Source organism: Phasianus colchicus, chromosome 21 (genome assembly GCF_987193195.1).
Source record: "Phasianus colchicus chromosome 21, bPhaCol1.hap1.1, whole genome shotgun sequence".
Lineage (NCBI taxonomy): Eukaryota > Metazoa > Chordata > Aves > Galliformes > Phasianidae > Phasianus > Phasianus colchicus.
In genome coordinates this window covers 9,466,239-9,484,123 of record NC_143456.1, presented here as the reverse complement: position 1 = coordinate 9,484,123, position 17,885 = coordinate 9,466,239, and the positions used below count along the sequence as shown (strand labels likewise).

The 17,885-nt window shown below is 45.8% G+C and overlaps 1 protein-coding gene across 1 annotated transcript; it reads left to right on the top strand.

The window, feature by feature from the left end:
• Positions 1-267: 267 nt before the first annotated feature.
• Positions 268-15,838, top strand: HEATR6 (HEAT repeat containing 6). Its single transcript, XM_031591465.2, has 20 exons — positions 268-493; positions 669-776; positions 1,176-1,316; positions 2,296-2,411; positions 3,432-3,546; positions 3,804-3,905; positions 3,980-4,117; positions 4,946-5,229; positions 5,339-5,516; positions 5,828-6,034; positions 6,576-6,675; positions 6,888-7,243; positions 8,154-8,276; positions 8,849-8,935; positions 10,038-10,172; positions 11,351-11,473; positions 12,516-12,640; positions 13,306-13,402; positions 13,562-13,766; positions 14,251-15,838. The coding sequence occupies exons 1-20, from the start codon at positions 290-292 to the stop codon at positions 14,799-14,801; spliced, it is 3,495 nt and encodes a 1,164-aa protein (XP_031447325.2). The 5' UTR covers positions 268-289; the 3' UTR covers positions 14,802-15,838.
• The last annotated feature ends 2,047 nt before the right edge of the window (positions 15,839-17,885 follow it).

The following is a 17,885-nucleotide window of genomic DNA, read 5'->3' as shown; positions in this document are numbered from 1 at the left end:
AACTGCAGCGGCACTTCAGAAGCAGAAGGCAACGCGAAAGGAAGAGCTCTATGGATGTGCTAACACGTTTCTAAAATAATAAATAATAATAATAAAAAAAAATGAAGCGGTGACAAAAGGGACAAAACCAAACACGGGCCCTGGCAGAACGTCCGCCCAGCAGGGCCAGCACTGCCCCCTGCCGCCATGGCCGCCCCGCCCGCCCGCCCCGCCCGTGCCCCTCCCGGCCGCCGTAGCCACCCCGGAAGTGCTCCGCGTTACCATAGCGACAGTGCCGGAAGGGCGGAAGATGGCGGCGGCGGCGGCGGTCCCGGCGCGTGAAGTAGGGCCGGGCGGCTCCTTCCGCCGTTACCTGGCGCGCTTGGGCGCGCTGCGGACTCAGACCGGCGTGGAGCGTTCCTCCGGCGGCCGCCGCACCGAGCTGCACCTGCTGTTCGACCAGCTCATCTCCGAGAACTGCGGGCCGGCGCCGGCGGCGGGGCCCAGCGCTCAGGTACCGGACGCCGCCGCGTGCGGGGGGCTCGCAGCCGTCTGAGGCCCGTCCGGTGTCGGGTCCCGTCGGGTCCCGAGCGCTGCTGGAGCCGCCGTGACTCCGTGAGAGAGGCAGGGCCCGGGCGGAGCACGTGCTTTGCGGCCTCTCGATGACAAACCCGCACTTTCTTTCCCAGGATGTTTGTGTCTTGCTCGCCCAGGCTTGCCAGCTGGTTCACTTCGATCAGGAGCATCTCGTCAGCAAAGTCTGTCAGCTCATCCATCACCTGCTTAACAGATTCCAGGTATGGGAAGCTGGCTGTGCTTAACCCTCTGTGCTATCTCCCTGGGCCCCCATTGAGCCTGAGCCTTTTGCTGCTTCTGTGGGGCTGTGGAGCTGACCTCACGTGGGGACGCTTGGATTTTCAGTGCAATGTTCATTTGCTCTTAGCTGAAGTTCTGACCTGTGGCTCCAGTGTGACTGGGGGCTTCCTCATATAAAGGCAGCTCTCATGGGGAGTATAACTGGTTACAGGACAGTCATGTGCACCGATCTGTTTCTGAAATGTAAATTTCTGATTTTGTGTTGATGTGTAGTTTTTAACAGCCAGATTACCCGAGTCTGTAGCCATGGGGATATAAATACATTGATCAGTACAGGATAATGCTGTTTTCTTGACCATAATCCTTTTCTCTTATGACAGGTGGTAGTTGATGAACAGAACTTGAATTTTCTTCTCTCTTACTGCATCTCTGCTCTTAAGCAATGCAGCTCTTGGACACATGTTGAAATTCTGCAAGCCTTAGCAGCTCTTGTTTACAATAATGGACCTAAATGTCAGAAGGTGTGTTTACAAACTTAGAGAAAGTAAGCATGAAACGTTTTCATCCTTTACTACTTTTTTTTTTTCTTTTTAGATAAAAATGTGTCTTGTTCTCAAATCACCATACCTTTTAGGTTTAGATTAGATCCCATTAGAATCATGCCTAGGGTTTTTGCAAAAGTTGAATTGCAGGTGTTTAAGGTAAGTATTTTAATAGTTATTATATAACAAGATTTTTCCCATGCTCATTGATGCTGTACCTGCATGCAGCAGCAGTAGGATCCATCCAGGATCTGGCTTGAGCCAGAGGCACACAATGGAAGGAGGGCACCAGGCTCAGTTTGCAGACTAAGCACTCTGGTCTGTCTGTGTGACAGCCAGAAGGAATGTGGGGAAATTCAAATTGCAGACACTCTGCAGTCTCCATTGAGGATCCCGAAATTTATCCTGCAGCCAGATCTCGTCTTCAGTGTGCAGTAGTCTCAAAGCCATTTCAAAGCAGAGGTTGTCCAGTGTTATAGCTGAAGTTGGCACAAAGCTGCTTCTTGCTGCAGAGTAAGGTAGTGTTTGATATGATGAATTCTCTTGCTCTCACCAGCTCTTGGCAGTTTGCAGAGCAGTTTCTGCAGTTTGGCTGTAGCTCAAGGTAGTGATGCTAGCAGTGTTAGAGCTGCCAGCTTGCGTGGGTTTGTAGCCTAGAAAACTGCAGAAGCTTGGTACAGCAGTTGTCACTAACTTAGAATTATGTCTGGGAAGAAGGCATAAATTGTGACTCAGTCTGAACTATGCTCACACTTGGTACTTTTTTAAAATACAAAACAGGAGAACTTTGGAAATAGTAATCTTGTCGTTTTAGTAAACACAATCTGTCTGTGGAATTTGAAGTTGCAGCTGATGAGTCTTTTCTGTAGCATAGATATGATATGTTTATCTACCAAACAGAGCCAGCAGGCTGAGGGAAGAGCATTGACCCATAGTAACTTTGGCTGCTTTGTTTTAGTACCTGCAGGATTTGCTGGGCAAGACGGGACTCCTGGTACAGTTCAGTGATCCTGCTCAGTCCGATGTGGAACTCAGGAGGGCAGCAGTACACAGCATGGCAAACCTGTGTCTCAGGTACATACAAGCTCTTACAGGTGGGGAAGTGGATGCTTTAGATGATGTACATCTGACAACACGGACAGCTGGTCTGCTCTGTGCCAGGAACAGCGAATGCACGACCAGTAAGCTACATATACATAAATTTGAAAAATATAAGACTTTAGTGCTCCAAGCTATTGATTGTATTGTGTATGGATAGAAACTGTAAAGTCTCAGACTTCCAGGAATAGTGTTATAAAGGAAATATTTTTGGGAAGGAAATAAAAAGTTTTGTCTGGTCCTGTAACAATTGTTGGGAGGTTATAGAATCTCTGTGCTTGGAGATGCTCAAATCTGAATGGACATGGTGCTGTGCAACCTGCTGTGCTTGGCTGTGCTTAGAGCAAGGATGTTGGACTAGATGGTCCCTTCCAGACTCAGCTATTCTGTGATTCTAATTTCAGGAAAATCAGTTGTAATACTTGAATTGTTCTATGAATATTACCAAGCATGCAGTAATGGCTTGAAGTAATTAAATGTGCTGGAGACAGATGCTTAGGAATCCATTACAAAGATTTTATTTAAGGACAAAAGCTGCTGCAGCATTGGCCAGCTTTTACTGTATGGTACTTAAGACAGCAGAGATTAAAGTTATGCAATTGCCCTCTCTTTGAACATTAAATCAAGTAGACATTAAAATGTTTCAGCACATTAAAATTGAGAGATGTGGGAACTAGGAACTGACAGAATCATACTAGGTCCCCTTAAATGCAAATTCTTGCCTTTCATCATTTGCAGGCAAGCTTGTTGAGCTGAGCCTGGAGATTCATAATTGAGAAGGTAGCCACAGAAGCAGAGAGCTGTAAGGCATGCTAGGATTGTGGGAAGTCTTTGTGCAGATTTCCTTTCGTTCTTTTTAGTAGTAGAGCTGATCCTTTTCAGAGAGCTATCGGTCTGTCTTAGGCCCTCCTCCTCAGCCTAGCAGAGGGTTTGCATCTGAGTCTGTGTAGCTTTACAAAACTGTGAAGTAATGATTTGTTTCTCACTTTTATTTAGTGTGCCTGGACAGCCGTGCTTGGATGAACCCTACAGAAGTGTCTGTTTTCAAACGTTCCTAAGTGTTCTGCAGTCTTCAAAAACCTCTAATGTAGATGACATTGTCTTTTGCATGGTAAGTGTGAGTCTGGAATACTTTGGTTAGGAAATTGGCTGCTGGAATACTGGAACTTGGAGTGTATGATATTTGGACTATTTTCAACTGAGATTTTGCTTAAATAGTTTATTTTTTGTATTTAGCTGGGCAGTGCAAATAACTGTCATGGCAACTATGTTGAGTGAAGCCATAACTACTTAAAAAATCACTTGAAAGATGTGAAGCTTCAGTGTTCTGGGAAGGAAAACTAAATAATTCTGTGTTTTTGTTTTCAGTTGCTACAGAATGCACTGAAAGGTATCCAGTCACTTCTGAATGGTGGGAAGATGAAGATACTGCAAACTGACCAACTTGGATCTCTCCTTGCAGTATTAAAGGTAACTACTTAAATTGACACTGAGGACATGTGCTGACAGGGAAAAATATACAAACATTTTTGTTGTTGTTTCAGAAATGTATGTTTCATGGGCTGCCAGGGCTGAGCATAGAGATGCCTGCAGCCTTGTACCCAGCTCCATTACCTCAGTATGACAAAAGGTCACCTGTCAAACAGGAGCAACCAGAGCCAGCTGCCTTTAAGCCCACAGGGGTAAGCTGAAGTTATACTCTTATTGTATTCATGTGTTTGTTGTGGTTGCGTGTTACCTGGTATGGCATTGGTAGCTAACAGGCTCTCTGTGTTCTGTGTGATACATTTTGTATTTTTTTTTGCATTTATGGTATCAATTATACATCTCTGAACTAATTAAAATGCTTTGGTTTGTCATCTGAGTTTACAAATGGCTCTGCAGAGATGGGTTTTCTTGACTTAAGCTGTGCACGTCATTTACTCTTCTGCAGCCAAGATTTCTTGGCCTGAAGGCATGGAATTGGTGCTTGTAGACGAGACAGTTCTTTATTTTATAAATTGCATTTTGTCTTCTAGCACTTGGACAATTATTTGACTTCTTCTGAGAGAGAAGTCAGGTTCATCTACTGACTGATTTTTAAAAAATATTATTTTTTAAATTATCATTATTTTGGTGTTTTTTTTCTCCTCTTTTTCTTTGCTTCCTCATCTGTTCTGCTTAATCCTTATACAGGTTATTTTTTGTATACAGTGTTGCACATACTGCACGTGAGTGCAATCATATGTATTGTTGCACAGAAGATAGTAAATAGTTGTGATAACTCTTCTGGGTAAATTAAATTTAATCTCAAAACTACTCATTTGAAAACTAAAGCTGTTACATGTTAATGTTCTATATGGAGGGCATGATTTACTATATTGAACTCTGCTTTTCTTCTGGATTAAAAGTAGTTTTGTTTCCATTTGGGGTTTTTTTTTCCCTTAGTAAAAGATGTACCATTATAAAATGATTGCACATCTTCCTGGATATATACGTATACACAAAATCTAGCTTTCTTCATACAACAGAATCGAAGAAAGAAGTCCAAAGGGAAACAAAAGAAGGGAGAGTTTGCAGAAGAAGGAAAAGAAGATTTGTGTGATACAGGAAATGAATCAAACCATGGAACAGATGTGCTGAAACTGAACTTGGAGAACAGTCCTTGTGCAGATCCTCGGGCTTGTGCATCGGATGTTGCATGTGTGCCTGCTGGAAAGGATCCCTTACCTTCACATGGTACTAGCTGGAAAAGAATCAGCAGCAGCGAGTCGGAGTATTCTGATGCTGAAGGTGGAATACAGAGCAAAATGAGGTTATTGTTCTTCCTGTAAACATAAAGCATAGTAGCACATAGTACTAGCTTAAATCCTTTACTTTGCACTTCTGCTATTTTATTAATGTTTTTGTTTATTTTTTTTAAGATCTTATCAAGCCAAAGTTCGTCAAGGGGCGCTAGCGTGTTTCCTCTCTGCTATAAAGTCAATAGAAAAAAGAGTTCTTTATGGCTACTGGTCAGCATTTGTTCCTGATGCACCTGGCATCGGCAGCCCGCAGTCAGTGTCCTTGATGACTATTGCTTTAAAGGACCCTTCTCCTAAGGTGAGACAGTCCTGAATAGATGAAGTGTTGTATTTTTCCATGTGTTAATTGTAAGAGTTGTCTTCTCTGGCCTTTAGTTGTATTTGTGTTGCTTGCTCTCTGTACTACAAGAAATAAAAGAGGATATATCAGTTAAGGAAACCAATCACAGTCATTACTCATTTCTGGTGTAATAGCTCCTGAAGTTGCACTGCATACTAAGAATGTGGTACCAATCATGGCCTTGAGATGAGTATTTAAGAGGGCCTATGAGAAAATAATGGATTCTTAAAAGATGTGCTGTAGCTAACAAAAACGTTTTATTTTTTCAGACACGTGCCTGTTCTCTTCAAGTTCTGTCAGCTATTCTGGAAGGTTCTAAGCAGTTTCTTTCTATTGCTGAAGATGCTAATGATCACAAGAGAGCTTTTACTCCCTTCTCTGTAACTATTGCTTCTAGCATCCGGGAGCTGCACCGCTGCCTGCTGCTAGCTCTGGTGGCAGAATCGTCTTCTCAAACACTAACTCAGATAATCAAGGTAAATGTTTCAAGTGCTGCACGAGAGCTGAAATTGGCCTCTAGACTTCTGGAGAAAGATTGCATGGAAATTCTTGTGGCTGTTAAGGAAGGACCAGGGGTGAAGAAGGAGGGTAAATAAACTGAAGCCTTGTGATATTATGGCAACAGTGACTGAGGCTTCCTACAAAGTCCTAAAGTTTCTTCTCAGTACATTTTTATTGTTCTGTTTTTTTTTTTTTGTTTTTTTTTTTTTTTTGAGGTGAGTGAAGCTATGAAATGACTCTGGAGGCTCCCCCTGGCTTTGAAACCTGAATCAAATCAGCCTTCTGAAAAGCAGAAGTTTTTCATGGGCTGTTGAAATGTTTTGATCTTTATGCCAGGTCACGTAGGAGAAGCTTGCAACTGATTTTCAAACAGCAGTTAATTTGGGGTTATTTGTTTTCAGCTGCCCTCAGATACTTAGCTGTCAAAAATGACCTAAACTACAAATGTTAAATGGAATCTGTTAGAAGCCAGACACTGTAACCACCATGCCACATATGTTCTTTTATGTGTTTCAGTGCCTTGCAAATTTGGTTTCAAATGCACCATACAGCCGTTTAAATCCTGGGTTGCTGACAAGAGTTTGGAACCAGATAAAGCCATACATTTGCCATAAAGGTTTGTGTTCTGTATTGTGCCTCTTTGTATATGTTAGTCCTTAATTTAGCATTGGTTAATGTACAACATTATAAATACCTAATTAGAAAGAGCACTACCAAATTCTGCGTTATGATCCGTCTCATTTGAAAATGGCTGAAGAAGGATACTGATGCATCAATGAAAAGCTAATGGACTGGCTTTCTCTTCCCTCTCCCTGTTCTTTCTTGCAGATGTTAATGTTCGAGTTTCTAGTCTCACATTATTAGGGGCTATAGTATCTGCCCAAGCACCTTTACCGGAGGTGCAGCTGCTTTTACAACAGCCCAGTTCTTCAGGGCTAAGCAACAGTGGTAGTGCAACCCCTCATCGTTTTAATTTTTCTGAGCAGTGGAGAAAAGCACTCCCCTTGGAAGGGGAATCTCCAGAGAATCCATCAGGATGTTTGCCTCCAGAACCATGCTGGCTTATTCGTCTTTGTATTTCCATCATTGTTCTGCCCAGAGAGGATTCCTGTTCCGACAGCGACGCTAACTTTCCATCTGGGAATGTTTATGAACCATCTCCTGTTCGACTGGAATCTTTGCAGGTGAGAATGAACAGTTAGCTTGTAAAGCAGCCATCTTTACAATATCACATAGCCTCAGGCCTGCTGAGTCTCATGGGTTGCCTTTGCTCCTACCTCTTGCAGAGTGCTGTAGGCGAAAGCATTTGCTGGAGCAGCATTTCTGTTCTGTTGTGACTGAAAGAGTGCTAACATTTTGATTCTGTGCTCGTGGCCACAGCAAAACCATCCCATAGTAAAGCTGCAGCAGCAAGTTCATCTGCCTGTCATTTTTGTGTCTTTATTATTTTTAAATGTTTAGTTGTGTGTGCTGGCATCTGGTGAAGGCTGTGAATTTCCCTTGTGCAAACTCCTCCATACAGAATCTAACTTGAAATTTTGCTAGAAAATGGTGGGGGAAGAATTCTGCAATTGGTGAACAGAGTGCAGAGAGCTGTGGGGTGGTACTGGCATGACTAAAGAAGTATGTGTGAATGTTGAGACTTGGACGTGTTTTTCTTCATGTAACCACAGAAAATGGTAATATTTTGTAATGTGCATCAGAGAGTCTTGTACTTCTTCTGGAACAGTGCATATTTGTTAAATCCAGCTTTGCAGAGCACAGCAGCAGTGTTGCAGGAGATGCAGAATGTATTGCTCTTACAGGCAATAGCTTTTTTCACTACAGGACACTTCTCTAATAGTAAATAATTCATTGAGTTGCTACCTGATAATGCTTTTGTGGCTCTTTTTTGAACAGGGTAATGGAATTGGAAGGACTTTAATTAGCTCTACTATTCTAGAAGTTGTACTGTAAGGTGTATCTGTTACATTATACTTTAGTGTCGCTGCTGTGTTGATTAGCCTGTTAACATGCTCTCTGTATTTAGGGTATTTTCTTTTAATAGAAGGAAAAAACTGCTGAATTGAATTTATATCTTTTGCTTGTGTTTAGGTGTTAGCTCTTCTTGTGAAAGGGTATTTCTCTATGGCTCAGAGCTATTTGCTAGAACTTGGAGAAGTGGCTTGCAAATGCATGGAAGAAACGGATCCATCCATTCAGCTTCATGGAGCCAAAGTAAGAGTGTGAGGAAAGATCAGTATTGTTCAGTCAAGTCAATTTTGTCAATCAGTGTGCTTTGCAAATACAGATGAGTAATGCTGAATATTCAGAGTCTGCAAGTTTCATGTAGCAGCACTCTGTGATGTGCCAGTGCCTTCCAAAGTGGCAGGCTGCTGCATTTTCAGAAATGCACTGTGACCTTCCAGTCCTGAACTCTGAGCAGAGGTTTGGTATTCTGCTGAGTTCACCAGGAAGTCTGGGAAGTGCATGGAGTACAACACTGGCCCTTCCCCAATTTATCATCACTTTGTGTGTGAACTGTAGTAACTGTAGTTACCCAAAGGAAAGCTTAGAGACTTCTTCTTTGCCCAGCTATTTGTTGTACTTCTTTAGCTGGAGACTTTATGTAAGAAAGGCTTTTCCTCTGGTTCCTTCACTAGCAGAGACAGAATAGAGCCCAAATTAATACTGGATCTTCTTTACCCAGAGAACAAAAATAAAAGTTTAGTCCTTGATAGAGATTTCTGTAATTTGGTGATACTTAAGTCACCCTGATAAAGGCCTGGTTGCATTCTGCTTCCTTGCAGCTTCTGGAGGAGCTGGGCACAGGTGTAGTACAGCAGCACAAACCCGATTCTGCTGTTGCCCCTGAGAAGAGAGTACCCATCAGCATGGTGAGTGTGTGGGCTCCCGCTCAGATTCTGGTTAATTGAGAGCTTCCTTTCTTGAATTCCCTGCAGAGTTTCTGGTGTGGAAACTGATAAATCAATCACAGGAAAGCAGAAAGGAAGTAAGTGCCCTGCAGCTTTATAGGTGCTGATATGTAGAATTTCTGCAGCTTTCTGCATTAATTTGGCATTCATTTTGGCTGGTAGGCAAGTGATCTTTTTACATGATATTAACACTGTCTTTCTGCCTTTCCTTATTCCTCTTCTTCCTGTCTGACATAAGTCAGCAAGCTGGAAGACCAGTTCAGGCTTTGCATGTGTCATTACAATCACATAAAACCTACAGATACATGTTTAGAGTTATGGTGAACTTGCATTGTTACTGGAGCCTGCCTAAGTGTTCTGTCTGCTCACGTGGAGAGAGGGTGGCCACAACCATGTATGCGACTTCAGAGATGTTCATTGCCTGAGGCTGTTGTTTAGACAGGTTTGCTGAAGCCGAGGAACTGGCATTGTAGTAATGTTGACCTGTTTAGGAATTGTTTCTGTGAAATAAGGAAACTTTATAAAGTTCTTTACAACATAAAGCTAATGGTTTTTAAATAACATTTATAACATTTTTGTATGTTTATATATGTTTATAGTATTTATAACAAATTTTATAAAATTTATAACATATAAGCTAAATTTTAAGCTTGTCACCAGTGACCCTCCCAGGCAGGAAGTGTGTCCAGCAACACTGGCTTCCTGTTACTTGATATGAATGTAAATTGTCAGGCAAATGAAATTACCCATCTGTGTGGTTTTGAGAATGGAATTGTAATTCTACCTAATGCAATCTAATCCAAGTGTGTGCGTGTGCCCTTGAGAAGGAACAAACACAACTTGGTGAATAAGTGCTTTATAGCACTACTAAAATGTCTTGAAAACATTTTATTCTTGGTGCTAATTATTTTAGGGTTCTGAACAGCTGTAATCACTTTTATGTGAGATTATGCTACCTGCTGTAAGTATGTCTTCTGGATGATGGTAGAAAAAGAAAAATTCTTGTAGAACTTTGGCATAATTGCTGAGTTTAAATAGGTAAATCTGTCTGCTGTGTCTGTAGGTTGTAACTTTCTGGACTATGATGTTGAATGGCCCTTTACCTGGTGCTCTCCAGAATTCTCAACATGCAACTCTTCAGACAAGTGCCTGTGATGCTCTGTCCTCCATCCTGCCAGAAGCTTTCAGCAGTCTGCAGGTAATAAAACACTCCTATAAGCTTGGCATTCTTACCTATGGAGATATTTTCTTGACTAATGCACTATGGAAATCTAAAACCCTTTACATTTATAGGAAGAAGGTAGAGAATGTTTTTTGCATTTTGAGTAAACTGTGACCACTGAAGACTGGAAAAGGCAATATTAGGAGTAAGTAGTCTCACAAAACAATTAAACTGTGGGTCACAGAAGCTCTTTGGCTCTGCTGTGAATGCTCAGCCTTGGCTATTGATGCATGGGATGGAGGACAGGAATTTCATTGCACGAGGGAAGGGTGAAGGGTTGCTATTTTGCTGGTTAAGCAGTTGAAGGGACAGCTGACCTAACAGCCGTGGACTGATGTTGTTCACCGATTCACATGTATGTTTTTTCTCTTGGCTAGTTTTTAAAACATTAAGCTGCAGTGTTTGCCCTGGTGGAAGCAAATGAATGTGTTGGCCCTCCTCTCCTTTTGCAACATGAAATATGCTCTTAAACATGAAAGCCTTGGCAGTGTACCACTGCTGCATTGTGCAGCTCCTTTTGTGTCACTGTGCCCTTCTTGATGGGGAGTACTCTGCCAGATCTCATTTGCCCAAGAATTGCCAGTGCAGCAGTATCTCTGGAATTCTCAGCCTGGTTTCTCCCAAGTACAGCATGTGCTTCATCACTCTGTACTTTGATCTTGTACACTCTCTTGTCCCTGTGGCCACGTGGGGTCAAGTCAGTGCCCACTCTGACCCTTTGCTCTGATGAAACAAAGATCTTTGTTGCGGGCTGGTAAACTGACAATCTGTCCAGGATGAATTTAATTGAATTTGTTGTCCTTGTTCATGAAGTGGGAAGAGTGAAGTGAGACAGGAAAAAGCAACCTACCCAGTTTGTTTTATTTCTCATGGGCCATTTACCTTCTGCATTTGGATGACAGTTAATATTTAGTTTTCTTCACAGTATTATCTAACAGCAACAAGATAACATTTTCTTTGGAAGCCTTCCAGTTTCCTGCGGGGCATCCTCAAATGCCCATCGATTTACTTTGAAGAAAAGAGAACACTCTGAATGATAGTTTCTGTAGATTCTGTGTATTAAGGTCTCTCACAGTATTTGTTGGTTATCTTTCTCTGTGGGACAATTTTGTTTTCTGTTTCCTCTCTGTTGCCATAACTGTCTGCCATTTCAGAACGACCAGCAGATACTGTGCATCACTCTGCTGCTTGGCCTGAACCACAGTGAGACCCCACTGGTAAAAGCTGCAGCCGTGCGTGCCCTTGGGGTCTACATCCTCTTCTCTTGCCTTCGTCAGGTCAGAAGTAGTTAAACTTTTTCTTACTTTAAACCATTTTAGAATGAGTTTGATGAACCGTAAGATGGGGACATGAGTTCTTTCGCAATGAGCCTTCCTTCATTCTTTTGGTCTTTGGCATGTATCGTTTTTCTTTACTACCCCAATCTGTCCCTTGCCTGGTATGGGAACACAAATCAGTGCAGTTCTTTGTGAGATGAAGCAGAACCCAGATTGCCTCATCAGGGAGCCCAAAAGGAGGAGAGGACCTTCACCAAGCTCTTGGAGACCAAAGTGGGAAAGGATGAGCGATGAAGTAATGCTGGGAAGAAGGGAGCAGCTGCTCTCTGTTGAGCTTAACTGAAGATTTTGATGGGAAGGCTTTGCTTACAGCTGCGAAGTAAAGCTTACTCAGAGAAAAACACTGGTTTGCTTTCACAACAACTTGATCTTGGCTCACTTAGGGTAGCAGACTCATTTTTGCAATGTGGCCTTAAATGGGTGATTTTAACAGAAAATTATGCAGTAGCTGATGTTGAGAGTTCAGTCCTAATATTTTGAAAGAAAAATCCTTTATCGTGGGCAAAGGAATGAAAATGAAATCTGTAGTGCCGTAGAAGGGAAGATTAAACAAGCAGCTCAGCAGGGAGTTTGGCAAAGCAATTACTTTCTTAACAGTGGAATTTAATGAGTGTAAGAATGGCAGTCCAGGTAATTATGTTAAAATCCAAAGTAACTAAAGCACCAATGAAATTAAATTATACAGTGAAACCTTTCAGCAACTGCTACCCAGGAGAGTGGTGAACTTGGTCACCGTGGAGGCCTGGACTGTTAATTAAAGATCAAACAAACCTGTGCAGAAAGCTCAGTAAACATGTTAAAAGTTGTCACCTAAAAAAACCAAATGCTAATAGAGGCGATTTCTATAGAGATCCTATTTTCCCTATCAAAGCTCAGAATCTGTATGTTACTGAGGAAATCACCCATTTAAAATAAGCAGCAACGACAAAAAACAAAACTTTTCAAATTGCAGTTTGTTTGTTTTTTTTTTTTTCTTTTATAGGATGTGATGTTTGTAGCAGACACAGCAAATGCTATCCTGAACTCCCTCCACGACAAGTCTCCCAGCGTCCGTGCCAAAGCTGCCTGGTCCCTGGGCAACCTCACCGACACTCTAATTGTCAACATGTAAGCAGAAGCACAGCTCCTCTCAGTGCCTGTAGTGCTAGAGGGCAGTTAGTATCAATAAGACAAAATCTATGGTCGCTGTGTCAAAACTGAGTGCTTCTTTGTAACCTCTCTTTAGCCAGCGTTTCTACTGGTGTGCAGGGCTGTGTTAGCAGTATCCCAGTGCCCTCGCTGTTGGACTCAACTGCTTGGCTTTAGGTCTGTCTTGTCATTAGTTCCAAAGTATAATGCCAAGCTTACTTTTCTGGTTTTTGTGTGTCACTTTGTGTAGCTGTGTGTTCCTTGGTAACTTTACTTTCAGTGTAACCCAAAAGAATTGATGAATATTTAACACTTCCTCAAGCCAAAGACTGAAGGATGTCCAACCAACTGTTACATTTTTAACAGGAGAAATAGTTATCATATATTCCTGCTAATGAATTGCCTCTGAGCAATTCATTGCCCTCTGTCTTTTATTACAGACTTAATGCATTGCTAACAGGCTTTCTTGCATTGATAGCTTGGTTTTAAATTAATAAACATAGTGGTCACATGTAGTAAGGTTTGCCTTACATATTAGCCTTCTAAAGAGTGAAGGTTGTTCATACAAGTTTATAAAGGATTGTATCACTTCTTTGAGAGTGGATTTTCAGAGCTAGTCTTTCACAGTGTGATTCTTCTGCTAGGGAAACAATGGGACAAAGTTTCCAAGAGGAATTCTCTGATCTCCTACTGTTGAAGATGTTACGGTCTGCGACCGAAGCATCCAAGGACAAAGACAAGGTATGACTTAGGGAAGGAGGGTGGAGGATCATGGTTGCATTTTTATTGAAAAGGGCACTAGCTGCATGCCTCTAGGGTGTTCTGCCCCAACAGACAGGGAGCTGCGGGTCAGCATCCTCCTTTGAGAGTTGATGTTTTTTGTTTGTTTTTTCTCTCCAGGTAAAGAGCAATGCAGTCAGGGCCCTTGGGAATCTGCTTCACTTCCTGCAGCCGTGTCACGTAGCACACCCCAGGTTTCGGGAAGCCATTGAGGAGTCTCTCCAGGCCCTTGTTTCCACTGTTCAGAGTGAGGCCACTATGAAAGTGCGTTGGAATGCTTGTTATGCACTGGGCAATGTATTTAAGAACAGTGCTTTGCCACTTGGTGAGTAGCCTTGTCCCCATGGCTCAGTCTTTGTACAGCAGGTTGTGGGGCTGATAAGGTCTCTGTTAGAAATGTGTTGCAGAAGAGGGGAGAAAGCAAACCGAGCTGAATTGTGCTGTCATATCCAGAGGTGCATCTTTCCCAGAACTCTTATCAGTGAAGTAGATTCAGATCCTGAAAATGCTCATATGGTCATAACTGTGCTACATTCACTTGGATGTGTCATATTAGAAAGGAATGGGATCATATCTGTGGACTGAAAATAGAAAACCAAATGTTGTTTTTACTCTCAGAAAAACATCAGCAGGTTAACTTCTTTAAAACTATTTTCATAGCTCCTTATTTGCACTGATCTAATTAGAGAATACAGAACACATAAGCTGTTAAATATTTAGGAGACACAGTCACCATTTTCTTCTATATTTTGAATGACCAAAATGGGTTTGTGGTTTTGCTTTTATCATTAGTATTTATTTACTTACAGGAGAGGCTGCTTGGACCACACAGGCATACAGTGCGCTTTCCTCAGTAGTGAAGTCATGCAAAAATTTTAAGGTCCGCATCAAATCGGCCATGGCCCTCTCAATCCCCAGCAGGAGGGAATGCTACGGAGCCACGGAGCAGTTCTGCCAGATCTGGAGTGCCTTGGTGGAAGCCTTACAGAAAAGCGAAGACACCGAGGACTTCCTGGAATTCAAGTACAGCGCCAGCCTCAGGACACAGATCTGCCAGGCTCTGCTTCATTTGTTGAGTCTGGCAACAACCAAGGACCTGCCACTCATCTGGGAAACCATAAGAGCAAATGGTGATGCCATCAAATTCTACGTCGTGCAATATATGAAATCTGGAGTAGAAGACAATGAAGTGGGAACGCACACAGACTTGTGTGAAAGAGAGAAACTATTGAAAGGAGCTATTGAACATCTCCATGGGGTAGAGAAACATCCAGAGTGCAAAACTGGAGGGAGAGTGTCCGTTTATCTAGAAGATGTCTTGACAAACCATGCTGGTGCCACTGAATTAACAGAAGCCTAAAAAGGAGCGCTTGTTTTGGTGACCAGGAACTTGCACTTTGATGGGGTGCAGAGAGGAAATGCGCTGCTGTAATTTATGCAGAGCATCCAGAAGAATGGTTTTCTGTTGATGCTGTTGAGCAATTGATTTCAAACTTCAATCATTCATAGCACCTCACTAAACAGTTCTTCAAATTTTTTGTGGCCAATGAACTCTAGAAGTTGTTTTCACTTGGTTTTGTTTGTACCTGTAACAGTGTTACCCCTTGAAAAACAAATGCCTTTTCCTTCTTTGTATGTTTTATAAATGGAGCCTGTTGTGTGAGCTCCAAGAGCGTTTTGTTATGTGTGCTGCTATATTCAAAATCACTTTTGTAAAAGAGGGATGGAGCTGAATTTTGTTTTTCTAAGCACTGCGAATTTTGCCACTCTTCTGTTCCTGCACTAAACCCAAACGTGCCAATATTTGAATACCAGCTCAGAGCAAACATGCTTTGCCTTTAACTGTCTGTTCCTGGTACCTCACACCTGGATTGGCCTCCCCTCCCCGCTGCCTTTGCTCCCTGTCTCCCAAGAGCTCAGCTCTGCCAAAAAACGCCCTCCAGCTGTGCTGAGCGGAGGGCAGGCTGTGGGTCTGACTTCAAACCAGTGCCACTGCTTTTTTGTGGGACATGCCATCAAATTCTAGGTCGTGCAATATATGAAATCTGGAGTAGAAGACAATGAAGTGGGAACGCACACAGACTTGTGTGGGATGTGGGACATGTGGGACATGATGTTCTGCACCTCACGTGGCCGTGTGCACATCGCTGAGCTTCTGTCCCCTTCCTTCGGGCTTGCACTACTCGCTGTTTGGTTTGTGCTTACCGTGCTGATAAGCTGCAGGAGGACCGGGCTCTGTGACGTTGCTGGGGACTGATCAATACCTCCAGGAATGAGGCACTCGGGGAGCTCAGTGCCCCCGCTGTCCTCACCTCTGCAGGGTTGTTTGAACAGAGTTCTGAGCAAGCCTTCGCTGTCATAAAAGCTCTCTGACATACAGCGTTTGTCCGCTTTGTTTTTTCCCTCCTTGCTCTCGCCACAGGTTTCAGTGGGCCTCAAGTATTTGAGTATCCGAAACCCCTTCAGCTCGATGGAGCCTCGCTGGAAGCGCCGAGGAGAGCCGAGGGCCGCTGCTCGGCAGCACCGCAGGTGGAGCAGAGCCGCCCTCGAGCTCCGCGCGCGCTCAGCCCCGAGGTGCAAATTGCGGCGTGCGGTGCGCGCTGCTCCGCTCCGTGCGCGCGGCTCCAGGGCTGCAGCCCGGCGGAGCTGCGGGCGCTCGGGGCTCACAGCTTTGGGGCCGCGCGGGGGTTGGGGGCCCTAAAGGCCGGGCTGTGCGCGGCGCCCCGGGCTGATCGTGCCCTGGCAGCGCTGCCCGATCCCGTTGCGGTGTTGGGGTCGGTGGGCGCGGACGTCTCCTTCAATATCCCCGTGCGGTGCGGAGCGCTGCGCTCACCACGCGGGCTCCGTTCTCGCGCGATGCACGCCGTGCTCCGCGCAGCGCCTTCCGCACCCGGCGCAGCTTTTACGGCCCTGCCGCTTTATTGGTGCGCTTGCCAGCCGGGCGCTTTATGTGTTTTCCTACGAACTGTTTCAAGGAGAAGGCAATTACCTTATCGCATGCGGTGTGATTTATGGCCGAGGTAGCCGGGGCCGTTCGCGTCCCATGTAGGCTCTGCTGGAAGGGAGGGCCGCGTTTCCGTGGGGTCAGCGCGTGGCCAAACGCAGCGGGGCCGCAGTGTGGGGCATCCCGTGGCGCAGCCCCCCCGTGGGCTCCCGCCTGGCGGCTTCAAAGCTCGGGTGGCAGCTCGGGATGTAAAGCCCTTTGTTTTTATTATTATTACTGTTATTATTACTATTAGCAGTAGTAGTTGTAGTATTACCACCCCACGGTATCCGCACACCGCACAGCTGCACCGCTCCCCCCCAGCGCCCCGTCCCGCATTACTTCTGCGCGGCGGTGCTTCCCCCGTTACCGCCCCGCTGCCGGACTGCGCGCAGCAGCGCGGCTGCACGTGGGCAGAGCGGGGAGCCCCGGCACGCAGCGACGCCTCCGCGGCAGCGCCCGTCCCTCCCCGCGGCTCCTCGGGGACCCGAAGGATTTCAACGGCTTGAGCAGAAAGGATCTTTTAATCGAGTTTAATCGGGGAAGGCGCGGCCCTCCGCTCGGAGGAGTCCCTGCGGCCACGAGGTGGCACCACGGCCACGGCCCGGCCCCGGCGGGGCCACCGAGCGCGGTGCGGGTGCGCGGCTGTGCGTGCGGATCCCCTCCGCACGACGCACGGGATGCGCTCGTTCCCCTCTCAGGGGCGCGCGGATCCCCCCGGAGGAGCCCGTGGGGGTCGGAGCGACGGGGCGGTTGTTCTCCCCCGTGCCGTGGCCCTTTTGCTCCCCGTGTAACTCTCGGGGTGGGGCGCAGCCCTCTCGCCGCGGCCCGGGGATCCCGCGGGGCGGTACGAAGATGCCCACTGCGGGGCCGCCGTGCGGAGACCCCTTTGGGGACGCCGTGGGGACGATGCCCCGGCCGACGGTGCTCCACGAAGCTCCCGGCCTGCGGCAGCCCGCGGCCTCGCCGCTCCCCTCCTCCCCGCGCTAGGAGATGGGCACGGCCGTTCGCTGCTTGGCGATGGCGCGGCGGCAGCGCAGTGCCAAGCACCGCGGCGCTCAGGGCCGGGGCTGAGCGATGGGCAGGAGGGCAGGGGTGGCTTCCAGTGGCGGGGTCGGAGGGGAGAGGCCGATCCTCAGCCCACGGCTGCTGTCTCCCCTGTAAAATAATGGCTCGGCGCTATCTCGCAGCCGGCACTCCCGGCCCCCGCTAATTCGGTGATTTTTATCCTGTCCGCTTCCCCCCTCTCCCTGCTGCCCCGTGCGACCTCCGGCGCTCCTCCTCGGGGCAGCTCCGAGGTCACCGCTGACGGATGGACCCCGCACCCCACGTAGGGGCCGGGGGGGGCCGGGGAAACGCGGAGCCACGTCCCCCTGTGCCACCCACACGCCGTGGCCCACGCTGCCCTGGGGCCCCGCGCTCCCGGCCCAATGTGTCCGCCTGGACGTGCTGGCACGCCTC